This window comes from Neovison vison, chromosome 4 (assembly GCF_020171115.1).
Source record: "Neovison vison isolate M4711 chromosome 4, ASM_NN_V1, whole genome shotgun sequence".
Taxonomy (NCBI): domain Eukaryota; kingdom Metazoa; phylum Chordata; class Mammalia; order Carnivora; family Mustelidae; genus Neogale; species Neogale vison.
Window position 1 is genome coordinate 9,650,358 of NC_058094.1, and position 12,391 is coordinate 9,662,748.

The window sequence follows — 12,391 nt, forward strand, 5'->3', positions numbered from 1 at the left end:
AGGGACGTAGTCCAAGCTGGAAGGCCGACACAGCAGAGGTATGGAGGTCTGGGAGACACCTCCGAAACAGTCCTATGGCCAAAGTCTTTGGGGAAATGCTGTACTTTGTGTGTGTAATAAGCCACAGAGCATATTAGGATATTGAAGGTTCCTAGAAATCCTACAGTAGCAAAAGGTGCTTAATCATTTTCCCCCAGATTTGCTTGGCTGTGGGGTCCCTTTTACCTGCTCACCCTCTGCAGTGTGGTGGGGAGATGGTCGCTATGGGTGTTGGGGGCCACTAGAGGGAAGAGGAAGGGACCAGGGGATATGCCTCTGTCCTTGGCTCTTGGCTTCAGGAGCCAGCCTGGAAGGGGAGGCAGAAATGGACAGACGCGAGCAGGAACGCTATAGCCAGCATAGGAAGGCAGACCGGGGTGCCGGTCCCCTCATCCCCTCCGCTTCCCTGCTTTCCGTCGCCACGGTGAGGGCGGGCCACATGTTTTACTGCAGTCTACCCTAGAGCCTTCCCTGAAGCCAAGAGAGACCACCATGCCGTGCAGCTCAAAAGTGTGGGGGCCTCACCCACCCCTGGGGTGACCCTCCACCTGCCGGGGACAGAAGCCAATGACAGAGGTCCCAGCTCCCATCTTCCAGAGTGACCATCCTGGGAGGCAGCTTATATCTCCCTTTTCCTTGCCTCTGTCCTTCCCTGTCTCCCTCTCCCCTCTCTGGTGCCTCCGGAGATGGTCTCCCCAAGAATCACCCAAGGCCAAGGCCCTGATTTGGTGCTGCTTTTAGGGGACACGTTCCTTCAACCATGTCTGAGCTTCAGGCTTTCCTCTGCCCAGCCAGGGCATATTCCTGTCCCCTCTGGGCCTGAGAGGGACCCTGCCACCCTGGGGGGGCCTCGGGGACTCGCTTCCCTGGGAGGGAGAGTGAGAGCTGAAGGCTGGCAGGCCTTCATCCAGGGTCCACTCAGCGGTATCCATCCGGCCCTGTAGCCACGGGAAGGCACACGCGCTCAGGTTCTGTTTCCTCATCTGTTGCGGGAGAATAATCCCGCGGAGCACGTGTGACTGGTGTCACGATTTCGCGCCGCCCGCTTGGCGTGTGTGTGTCCGCGGGCAGCCAGCGCCTGTGACGGCTGCACCGCGCTCGCCCGACCTTCTCGTCCTCTCCCCCGCCCTCCTCTGTCCTCCTTCCCAGACATCTTCGTGCTGATCGCCTCTGTGCCAGTGGTTGCCGTGGGAAACCAGGGCAATGTGCTGGCCACGTCCCTGCGCAGCCTGCGTTTCCTGCAGATCCTGCGGATGCTGCGGATGGACCGCCGGGGCGGCACGTGGAAACTCCTGGGCTCGGCCATCTGCGCCCACAGCAAAGTAAGTGCCACCCAGGAGCGTCTGCCCCCCACCCCGGGCCCTCACAGAGTCCCCAGAGGGTGGTCGCTTTGCCACCACTGGTGACGGGATGGGGAGAAGGAGCAGGAGGAAGAGCAGGGGCACCAGCAGGAGGGCCGCAGCCAGCACAGCAGGCAGACCTGGGTTCAAGTCCCGAGCTCCACGGAGAGCCTACCACCGACTGTGGCCAAGTCACTCCGCTCTCCTTGAGCCTTGGTTTCCTGATTTCTAGACTAGGGAGAACAGTGGCTCTGCCTCCAGGTGGGTGAGGGGGTCAAATGAGCCAACCTCAGGCGGCTCTCGCTAGGACAGGAAGCTTCAGGACTGGCCCAGACTAGTGGGAGTCCAAACTCCATTGGTGTGACTCTGGGGATTTTCTGACTCTGAATTTAGAAAATGAGGATCATAATGTGCTCACTTCCTAGAGTGAAAAGACTTAGAACATGCTCCATTTTTATAAGCTGCCTTAACAGTTAAAATGAGGATCCTTCTGGCAGTCCGCACAAGAAGAGGTACATATGAGTGCCTGGTAAACAATAGGTGCTCATTAATGGTAGTGTTTATTATTCCAGATATGCTTTTCTTCACAAACAGTACAAATAAATACCTAAATAAAACAAAATAAACTTGGAGTCCTTCATCTCACGATGCTGCTTGTTTGAACCCTCTGTGCTGCCTCTGACCCCAGATTCAGCGAGGTCAGCGCTTTCATGAGTTCTCCACCTGACGGTCCACTCTGATCAGAGGACATGCTAGTGACACCTAACCTTTCATCAACGAAGCTGAGCTGAGGCACAGCTCCTATAGAAGTCAGGGCGAAAATGGCTGGTTTTGATTCTTGTCCTGTGTTCCCTCCGACCGGAATAGAAAACAGTTGCCGATCCACCAGGTAATTCCTGGGAACAAATAAGTCCACACCACCACCAGACTCTACCTCTGAGGTCAGGTGGGCAGAACTTCCAGACAAAATGGCATCTCTATGGTAGGAGACCAAAGGCAGAAAAAGAAACTGCTGGTGAAGCTCCATCTGCCATGCCTCCCTCTCAGACGACCCCTTCTTAGCCTGGTGCGGTTCCTGAGCTGCACAGAGGCCGCCCACCCTGCCTTCCCTCCCAGGGCCGGCATTGTGTTGAGGAGGTGAGCACACACCTGGGTTGGAGTCCTGCTTCCGCATTTATTAACTACAAGAGCTTAGCCCAGTTCTTCCTCCAAGCCTGGTGAACCAGCACTTAGCACTTGACGTCTTCATCCATTTGTTCCAAACTTCAGGACTCTGGACCATGTTCCATGATTGACTTCTCTGGGAGCCAACGATGCCGAGTGGGATGCCTGAGGTTGCATAGGGTTACAGTTTCAAAGTTAGGGTAAGGCCAGGCTGTGCTATCAGAACAAAGAAGCCCCAAAGGCTCTGCAACTTGGCACAAAAGAAGGTTGATGTCTTCTCACTCACACGGCAGACGTGAGCTAGGTGGCCCTCATCTGTCCTGAAAACGAGGACTGAGTCACAGAGTTAGCAGAAAAGGGGCCAAGAGCACTGGGCAGAATGGATTTAAGGAACAGGCAGGAAGTTGCTGCCAACTTTCCCCCACACTGGTTCCACCCCAACCCCCTAGCACCACTCCCCAGCCCCCCAGCCCTCCAGCACCCCAGCTCTAGTCTGACTTCAGGGCAGCTCAGGTGTGTACCGGAGTCTGTGGGTATCAGGAAACAGCCATGGGCTCTGCCACAGAGCTACTGGCATAAATAGTGTGAAGTCAGAATTACCTCGAATAGCCTTTTAAATGACTGCAAAGCACAGAATTGGGACACATTTTCACTCCTCGTCCATGACCGTTATGCTACTTCTTAATAATCCAACACAACCAGGCTTTCAGTGCGGTCATGAACAGACAACAATTTCCGTAGCTAAGCACCAGATGCAACTTTTGACTCGCGTTCAGGTGCCAGAGGGTATGAAAAGACATAGGAATGCTAGAGCCACACTCAACAGGGCAAGAGGCTGGTGCCCTGACGGCCCCGGGGAAGGACTTACCATTTCACCTTTGTCTTCTCCAAGCCTGGGCGGGGCAGACACTCGCTGAAGGGGGTGACCCGCAGGGGTCCTTGTGCCATCTGAACTCACCTCTCTGGGCTGTAAAGTGAATTCACGCAGATGTGAGTTTTGTTGTGGGGGAAGTCAGACCTGAGCAGCAAGCATCGGAAGTGTTAGGGATTCAGAGAAAGCCTACTCAGGAGATAGTGAACGCGTGAAGGAACTAGAGCTGACCTCGATATCGGGACGCAAGGGAAAACTTTTGAAATGGAGGTGACTCGGGTCTCAAGATGACGCGGCTCTTCGGTTGGGCCCTTGGGAAAAGGCAGTGCAGGGACAGAGGCCAATGGGAGCAAAGGCACAGAGGGAGGCAGGAATCAAGCCCGAGATCCTACGGACCCCGAAGGCCAGCTGCCTGGCCGCCGATGGTCAGGCACAGGAAGTACCTTGATACGAACAACTTTATTTCCTGGGATGATTTAGCAGGAGCGTCGGGCCTCTTCTCCAGACTGTGCTCGCCAATCACCTTGACTTTCTTCTGCCCAGGCTACCGTGCTGAACTTTGAAATTGGAGCAGAATGAGAGAAACAGAGTCTTAGGCATTGCTTGGGTCAAGGTGTTTGAAAACCTTGGTGATTTGCGGATCTTTGCCATATCCCTGCACCATCCTTCCTGTTCCTTAGCGTTGTTCTCTAAGTCAACTCGCTTTGTGCACTTACTCACACGTCCTAATCTGTTGTGTGATAATATCCACGAAATAAAAGACTGTATGCTCATTTTAATTTATGCTGGTTTTTAATATTGTTTAAATCTGGATGTGACTCTTTAACATCCAAACTACCTTCCTTCCTTCCATCAGGAGTACACAGGAGTGTCACATCATTTTTAAGAACTGCGATCCACTCCCTTCATTTTGAAAATAAAGAAACTAAAGCTGGGAGGGGGCTCATTTGCCCAGGGTCCAGGCAATCAGTGGCAGGGCTGGGTTAGCTCTGTCTCGCTAGGTCCCCCTGCTGTCGGTTTTCCAGTAGTGCTGAGCTTTATACCGGATCTGCTCCGCCCTGCGTGGAATCAAGTACCCCGGGTCCTGTGCCTCGACTAGGAGGCAGATATCCATTTCGCCTGCCTTCCTGTCTCCCTGTGAAGCCTCTTGAGCTGTGATGACAAGGTCACCAGAAGACAGAAATCTTCCTCTCCTCTTTGATTATTGATGTTATTGATGGAAATAAGGACTGTATTATTATCAAAAAGACAAGAAGCAACTAGTGTTGGCAAGGATATGGAGAAAAGGAAGCTTTGTGCTCTGCTGGTAGGAATGTAAATTGGTGCAGCCACTGTGGAAAACTATGGAGGTTCCTCAAAAAATTGAAACCAAAATAAAATAAAATAAATAAAAAATTGAAACCAGAAATGCCATATGATCTAATAATTCCACTACTGGGTACTTATGCAAAGAAAACAAAAACTCTGATTCAAAAAGATACATGCACCCCTGTGTTTATTGCGGCATTATTTACAGTAGCCAAGATATGGAGACCAACTAAATGTCTATCAGTAGATAAATGGATAAGGAAAATGTGGTGTGCATACACAGAGGAATATTACACAGCCATAAAAAGGATGAGGTCCTGCCATTTGTGAGAACATGGATGGGCATAGAGGATATCAGGCTAAGTGAAATCAGTCAGACAGAAAGACAGATACCATATGATTTCCCTCATAAGTGGAACGTAACAATGACAACAACCAACACATGAATAAACAAACAAAAAGCAGAAACAGACTGAGAAATACAGAGAACAAGCCAATGCTTGCCAGAGGGAGGGGGATGGAGAGTTGGACAAAATGGGTAAAGGGGAGTGGGAGATACAGGTTTCCAGTTGTAGAATGAATACGTTATGGGAATAGAAGACACAGCACAAAGAATACGGCCTGTGCTGTGGCACTGTATGGGGACAATGGGAGCTACACTTGTGGTGAGCACAGGAACATGTATAAACGTGTTGAATCCCTGTGTTGAATCTCATATAATTCTCATGAGTTTCTATTCTCAAATTTAAAAAAAGAAAAGGCTCAGAGGTAAGGCTCAGGGAAGGCAAGTAACTTGCCCACAGTCGCGGAGCTGGTAAAGCGGGCCCCCAGCCCTGGTGTGTCTGCCTCCAGCATCCATCCAGAGACTTCCCAGTGACCACTTCCCTTTTCCACTGCTTGCTCTCCCAGGAGCTCATCACCGCCTGGTACATTGGGTTCCTGACGCTCATCCTTTCTTCATTTCTTGTCTACCTGGTTGAGAAAGATGTGCCAGAGGTTGATGCCCAAGGAGAAGAGATGAAGGAGGAATTTGAGACCTATGCAGATGCCCTTTGGTGGGGCCTGGTGAGTCACCGTCTTGAAGGTCCCCATAGGGATGACAGAGAGAGGTAGAGGGCATGGTGTGGGAGGGCTCAGGTGGGCAGGTGCACATGCAGGCACAGGCCAGAGCTCCCTCTGCCGGGAATGCACTGGAATGGGCTCCATCTTAGTGCTTACAAGAAGTCAGGGCTGGGAATAGTCTGGGCCATCATCACTTGGGGCCCTTGTTTCATTAGTGGTGGGTTCTTATCAGCTAAGCCATGCATGTGCAGACAGACACAGTAGCAGAAGCATACACTTGCACTCAGACCTTCAAACACACCTGGAAACCCACAGCTCATATCCACAAGGACACATGGTACTAAAGCTAGCATTTTTGGTGTGTTTTTTTTTTTTTTGAGAAAGAGAGAGCGAGAGACTGAGAGGCGTGAGTAGAGAGGGGCAGAGGGAGAAGGAGAGACAGAATCCTTTTTTTTTTCCTTCAAGATTTTATATATATATATTTATTTATTTATTTATTTGATGGAGAGCTAGAGAAAGAGGACAGGATGGCAAGTCCGAGGGAGAGGGAGAAGCAGGCTCTCTGCTGAGTAGGGAGCCGGATGTGGGGCTTGATCCGAGGACCTTGGAATCATGACCTGAGCCAAAAGCAGATGCTTCGCTGACTGAGCCACACAGGCACCCTGGAGAGACGGAATCCTTAAGCAGACTCCCTGCTGAGCACAGAGCCCCCTAGGAGGCTCCATCTCACCACCCTCAGATCATGACCTGAGCGGAAATCAAAAGTCGGAGGCATAACCGACTGAGCCTCCCAGGTACCCAAAGCCAGCATTTTTTGGAAGGCTTACTTTGCTCCGGAGCATTGCTCTAAATGCCTTATTAACATATTTTAAATTCAAACAACTCCTATTTAAGGAGTTGTTTTAAGCCCCTTTTTAAGACTGGGAAACTGAGGCAAGAAGTGGTTAAGTAAGTAATTAATCCAAGAAAGATCTCTGAGCCAGTTAATGGTTGACCTGGGATCTGAACTCAGGCAGTTGGGCTCCAGGGAGCCCACATGGGACTGATCTGCCGTCCTGTCCTGTGCATTCATGCGCACACACTAACCTACAGTTGTAAATACACCAAGGACGATACAACACGCATCAGCACAGACACATGCCCCGATGTGAGACACACACACAACACATGTAAGTGCACTCACTCATCCGCGTGCAGACACTGGGAAAGAGCGACACACAAAATCACACGTGTGTGGATATGCCCAGAACGCACATGCACATGTTTGCAGTATGCAAACATTTGTCAGCTGATCGTCTCGCGGTAGGGAAAGCCTTCACTTAGAAATAGGCATGGTTGCAAGGTGCCCATGTGATTACTGGGCACCTGGTACCTTTCCTCCCGTGGGAGACACACCCCCAAGCAGTATGAAAGGCTTACAGGTAGAGCTTGGCTGATGCGTCCCTGACTTCCCTTGCCCTGCAAAGGCCCATGTCTGACCTCTTCTCTCTTCAGATCACACTGGCCACCATTGGCTACGGAGACAAGACACCCAAGACATGGGAAGGCCGCCTAATTGCGGCCACCTTCTCCTTAATCGGTGTCTCCTTCTTCGCCCTTCCAGCAGTAAGTACTTCAGCCTTCTCCCTGGTGTGACTGGTGGGACCCGTCCCCACCCCCTGGCCCCAGCTGCCCCTTTCAGACTGTCCTACAGGTTGGGCGCCTCCAAATCCCAGTCTCAAGGCTGCCTTCTTTAAACGGACTTCGCTGACCCCCTCCTCTGGGCATAACTCTCTAAAGGCACTTCTGACCCCGTGCTGCATCCCCCTCACCCCCTCTCACCCCCCACCCCCAGACTGTGAGCTCCCTGGGAGCTGGGATTGTGTCGCCCACCCACGTCTCTCTGGCGCCATGCATATGGCGGGACCTTGGTCTCCAGACACTCCCTTCCCTTGTCCTGCTGTTTCATTTACTGGCTTATGTCAAAAAAAATGCATCTCCCTCAAGAGTGAGTATTTGACCCATGATAGAATAATCCCCCCACAGCCCAGTGCCCGTAAGTATAATGCAACAGCCACAGAAAACACTTATTAGACTTACTGTGTGCTGGACTCAGGCCAAATGCTTTACCTGCACCATCTCATTTAACTTCATTTAATCACAATGTGGGGAGTTTGGTAAGTTTTTGTCACCATTGTCCAGATGAGAAAACTGAGGTTCAGTTAGGTCAGTCAGGTTTCCACGGTTGCACCGTTATTGGGTTGTGGGCTCGGCTCTTAATCATGAAGCTGGAAGGAACCTTCTTACGGAGCGAGGCCGCTTCCATGCCCTTCATCTCCCAGAGCTAGCGTTAGTGATATCCTTCCTCCACGGCTGCCTACCTTGTCTGTTTTTCCTAAGCTCGCTGACCTTAGGCATGTGACCTTTGTGAATCTCAGTGTCTTCCTCTGGAACGGGTCAGGGGCTGTGGGGGGTGCGGCATGGTCTCGAAGCTTTCTCCCAACCTGAAAAGGGAGTCCTTCTATCCACATGCACATCGATCTGGAAATCAAAAACAGATGACGATTCTGGGCAATTCCAGTAAAAGTCTTACGTGACCATTTAAGCAGCTAAAATACTTTTTACATTCCATTAGCATTTACCTGGCATCTGTTCTGTGTCATGCTTCTTAACACACGGCTCCAATACATCGTTTCACTTTTTGCTTAATGGAATGCCGAGGAAGGTAGCGTCAGACCAGTTCCCTGTGCAGGAGTTGAGGTGCAGTAGGTAAGAGGCTTGCCCGGGCTCTCCCCTCTGGAAAGTGACAGAGTCAGGAGCTGAAGCCGGGCCTTCCTGACATCAAGGCTCACGTAGCCCAGCCATCTACTCCCTAGAAGAGCAGAAAAGTCTTTGTGGCCCTGGGAGTGGGCGTGGGGCACCCAGAGCGGCCAGCAGGGCTGACTGGGGCCTGCCTTCTCCCTCTAGGGCATCCTGGGGTCGGGCCTGGCACTCAAGGTACAGGAGCAGCACCGGCAGAAGCACTTTGAGAAAAGAAGGAAGCCGGCCGCCGAACTCATCCAGGTCTGTCGGCCTGCGGACGGACGGGATTGGGACCAACTCCTGTGCGTCTGCATTTGTCGGGGCGGGGGGTGGGGGGCTGGGGGTACGGCGGTGGGCCTGCTTGGGGCTAGGCATGGGACCGTGCTTGCTTGCAGATGGCTATGGGTGTTCCTGGGGTGACCTTTTGACCTGTGCTCGTGCATGAGCGTGACCGTCCCAACACTCCTCCACCCAGATTCTAAGTGAGAAAGAGACCCAGGACTCCAACAGGGACCAAACGAGCCATCGGCTGTTTTACGAACAGTCTTGGAGTGGAGAACTTAGCTTGCCCTGAGTCCATATGAGGCTTCTCCTCCTTCCACTTCCCACCTCCGTCCTGACCTAAGGAAGAGCCAGGCTAGAGTCCAGGTGCTTAGCCAATCGGCTACAAGGAGACGGGGCCCCTCACATATGCCAAGGACGGAGAATCCAGAAGTCAAGAGGGAAGGAGACACCTTATATGTGCTCAGTGTTGGACAGTTGGCCCCTTCGTCCTGCCCAGTAGAAAATCATGCACAAGCGGGCGTTGGACGCCCAACAGCTCCATCAGTCCCACACTGTGGGCTGGAAGCGGGGAGGATGGTGAGAGCTGGGGAGAAAGGCGGAAGTGTTCCTGTTCATGGTTTTGTGGGTACAGAGAAGAGGAGGGTGGGGGTACCCTGACTACAGCTGCATGGGACCCAAGGTATATGTGACCACCCACCGTGAAATTGCATCCAGGGTCCTGAGGGTCTCTGTGGGTCTGTGGCTCTGACACTGGGTGGTATATGATATTCTCTTATATAATCTAGTGTGATGGCCAGACCAATCCCTAAGGGTCTGCCCCGTTATCCCCCAGGCCCCAGGCCGTCACAGTAGCCCTGAAGTTTTAGTACATTAGAATCGAAACTTCGTCTCCGGGGTCATCTCTTGCAACTGATGTGGCACAAAAGACCGTGTTTATCCCCCTAGCTGTTTAAGAAGTCTCAGAGAAACTTGCAGCAAGAGTCACCCCTGCTCCTTCTGGGGATTTTATACCCAGCACCCTCTTCTGCTTCCACTGCATTGCTCCGCACCCCTAGCCCACAGTTTAAGTCAGGGCTCCAAGATGATGGATGGAAGAAGCATTCCTTCCACAGGATACGTGCCAGGAAACCTGCCTTCTCTGCCTATCACCTCAATGCATATTTAAGCTCGTAAGAGGAGTCAGGGGCTCCTCTAAGGGAGGAGGGGCTGCGGGATTCCGTGGGAGTTGAGTGATACAGGGCCATCTGGTGATCCCAGCCCCTCTTCTCTCCCCCCAGGCTGCCTGGAGGTATTATGCTACCAACCCCAACAGGATTGATCTTGTGGCGACATGGAGGTTCTATGAATCAGTCGTCTCTTTTCCGTTCTTCAGGCAAGTGGCGACCTGTCTGAATGCTCTGGGGGTGACTGGCCGTCCCTCCTGTGGGTCTGTGTTTGTGCCTGTGGCTTCATAGTTTCTTGGAGAATGGGGCATGGTTCCTGGTGTGTGCCGCCTATTAGAATCACTGGGAGCCTAAATAATCCCAAAGCCCAGGCCACACCCCCAGTTAATTACGTCAGAACCCCCGAGAGTGGGGGCCCGGCATCTATACCATTTGAAGCTCTCCAGGTGACCCCACAAGAGATTGCCAGCTAGACAGTGTGGAGTGGCTGACAAGAGAGGGTCCGATCATTGTTTGCGCAGAGCCAGTGTCTGAGGAAGTGGGGAGTAGGCCTCACGAGCAGTCCTGGGAGCTCCCCCCTTAGGGCCATGGCCTGTACCCACGGGTTTTTCCGGGTACTGGGAACTGGCAGGCCCAAGAGGCAGTGGGAGGAGTCCTCCAATGACCCAGAGATGTTGTTTTGTGTTCTTAGAGGTGGGAGATTAATTTCAAGGTCCCAAGGGCACCTGGGTGGCTCAGTTAAGCATCTGACTCTTGATTTCAGCTCAGGTCTTGATCCCCGGGTCCTGGGCTCGAGTCCCAGGTTGGGCTCCGTGCTCAGTGGTGAGTCCGCTTCTCTCTCTGTCCCTCTCCCATCTTGTGGTCACTCTCTCTCAAATAAATAAATTAAATATGATTAATTAATTAATTAATTGATTGCCTCAGGGAAAAAAAAATAGAAACCTCTGCCCACGGCCAACCCCTGTGACAAGGAAGAGGGAAGTTCATACTCCCTGGATATCCAGTACGTCCACGGGAGCCAAGTTCATACTTTGTTCACTTCTCACAGGCGTCCTACAAGGAAGGCCAGAGGCTCTCAGATGCTAAGGTGCATTAAATTAGCCGGGTGCTATGGAAGTGTGGGTCGTGAGCCCGCCTTCAGCCACTTCAGGGGCGCAGGCTGAGTAAAGCCTCTTGGACAGACGCCCTGTCTGACAGGGTGAGGCAGGCTGAGAGGCCGGGTCACCAGACTCCTCTCACAGCGGGCCGAGCTGGGGTTCAGAAACTTCAGACATTCTGGCCAATGTCTGCCACATCAAGAGGCCCCCAAAGCCTGTGGCTATTTTATTACTTGGGCTATTAAGACAGACCAAGCTTCACGCCTCTCTGGGTGTTTGTTTGTTTGTTTTTTCATTTATTATTTTATTTTGTTATGTTGTTAGTTTTTAATGTAGTTTTAATGTTAGTTTTAATGTAGTGGTCCACGATGCTGTGTTTGTGTGTAACACCCAATGCTCCATGCAATACATTCTGTTTGTTTTTAGATTTATTTGAGAGAGAGAGTGAGAGAGAGAGAGAGAGAGATGTAGGAGCAGGGGCAGAGGGAGAGGGAGAAGCAGGCTCCCCGCTGAGCAGAGTGCCTCGCTCGGGACTCGATCCGAGGACCCCGAGATCATGACCTGAGCCAAAGGCAGATGCTTAACCAACTGAGTCACCCAGGCACCCCTTCTCTAGGTTTTAGAGCCTGTGATCCTGAGCTGGGATTTACAGTGTGTGGACGAAATGAGGAACCGCCCTACCTCTTGGGTTGGGAGGAAGAGTAGAGGGACACTCAGCCTCACACCTGGAGCTGGGCCCGGCTCTGAAGCATGTTTCTTGCACACCCCTTTGGTTTCATGGACCCAACACCAGCCAAGGGGCCCCTGCATCCCCAGCCCACGCTCCCACTTACTTATCATGGCACCTATGCCCAGTCCCTTCACCCCCATCATCAGATTGTGACACAGATTTAAGGAGAGTCAAGAGATCTGGGTTCCACTGGCTCGCTTCCCTGCACTAAACCTTCGAGGAGATGATGGAGACAGAGAGAATAAAATCCACAACCTGACCATGGACGACAGAGCCCGGAGAGCTCGAGCTTGCCTCTCCCATCGCACTCCTGCAGAGCTGCTAGTGGCAGGTGCTGCTTCTTACTCAGGGCATCCCATCCACCAGTCACAGGTGGCAGATGAAGGAATCTGACCTTGATCCTGAGGGCAAGGAGAAGCTGTTTGAGCCGGAGTGTGACACAATCGGATCCGTGTTTCAGGACGATGACAGGAAGGGTTTGGAGATGGATAGGAAAGGTTCAAGAATCTAGGCAGGGAGATCAGCTAGCAAAGGCCTGCAGCATTCAGGGT

At 52.1% G+C, this 12,391-nt stretch overlaps 1 protein-coding gene across 1 annotated transcript in view; it reads left to right on the forward strand.

The window, feature by feature from the left end:
* KCNQ3 (potassium voltage-gated channel subfamily Q member 3) overlaps positions 1-12,391 on the forward strand; it is a 295,199-nt gene that overhangs the window by 242,531 nt on the left and 40,277 nt on the right. Inside the window, exons 4-8 of the mRNA XM_044244932.1 lie at positions 1,189-1,361; positions 5,632-5,787; positions 7,279-7,389; positions 8,731-8,826; positions 10,128-10,222. Coding sequence (XP_044100867.1) covers positions 1,189-1,361; positions 5,632-5,787; positions 7,279-7,389; positions 8,731-8,826; positions 10,128-10,222 — 631 coding nt within the window. The remainder of the gene's footprint in view (positions 1-1,188; positions 1,362-5,631; positions 5,788-7,278; positions 7,390-8,730; positions 8,827-10,127; positions 10,223-12,391) is intronic.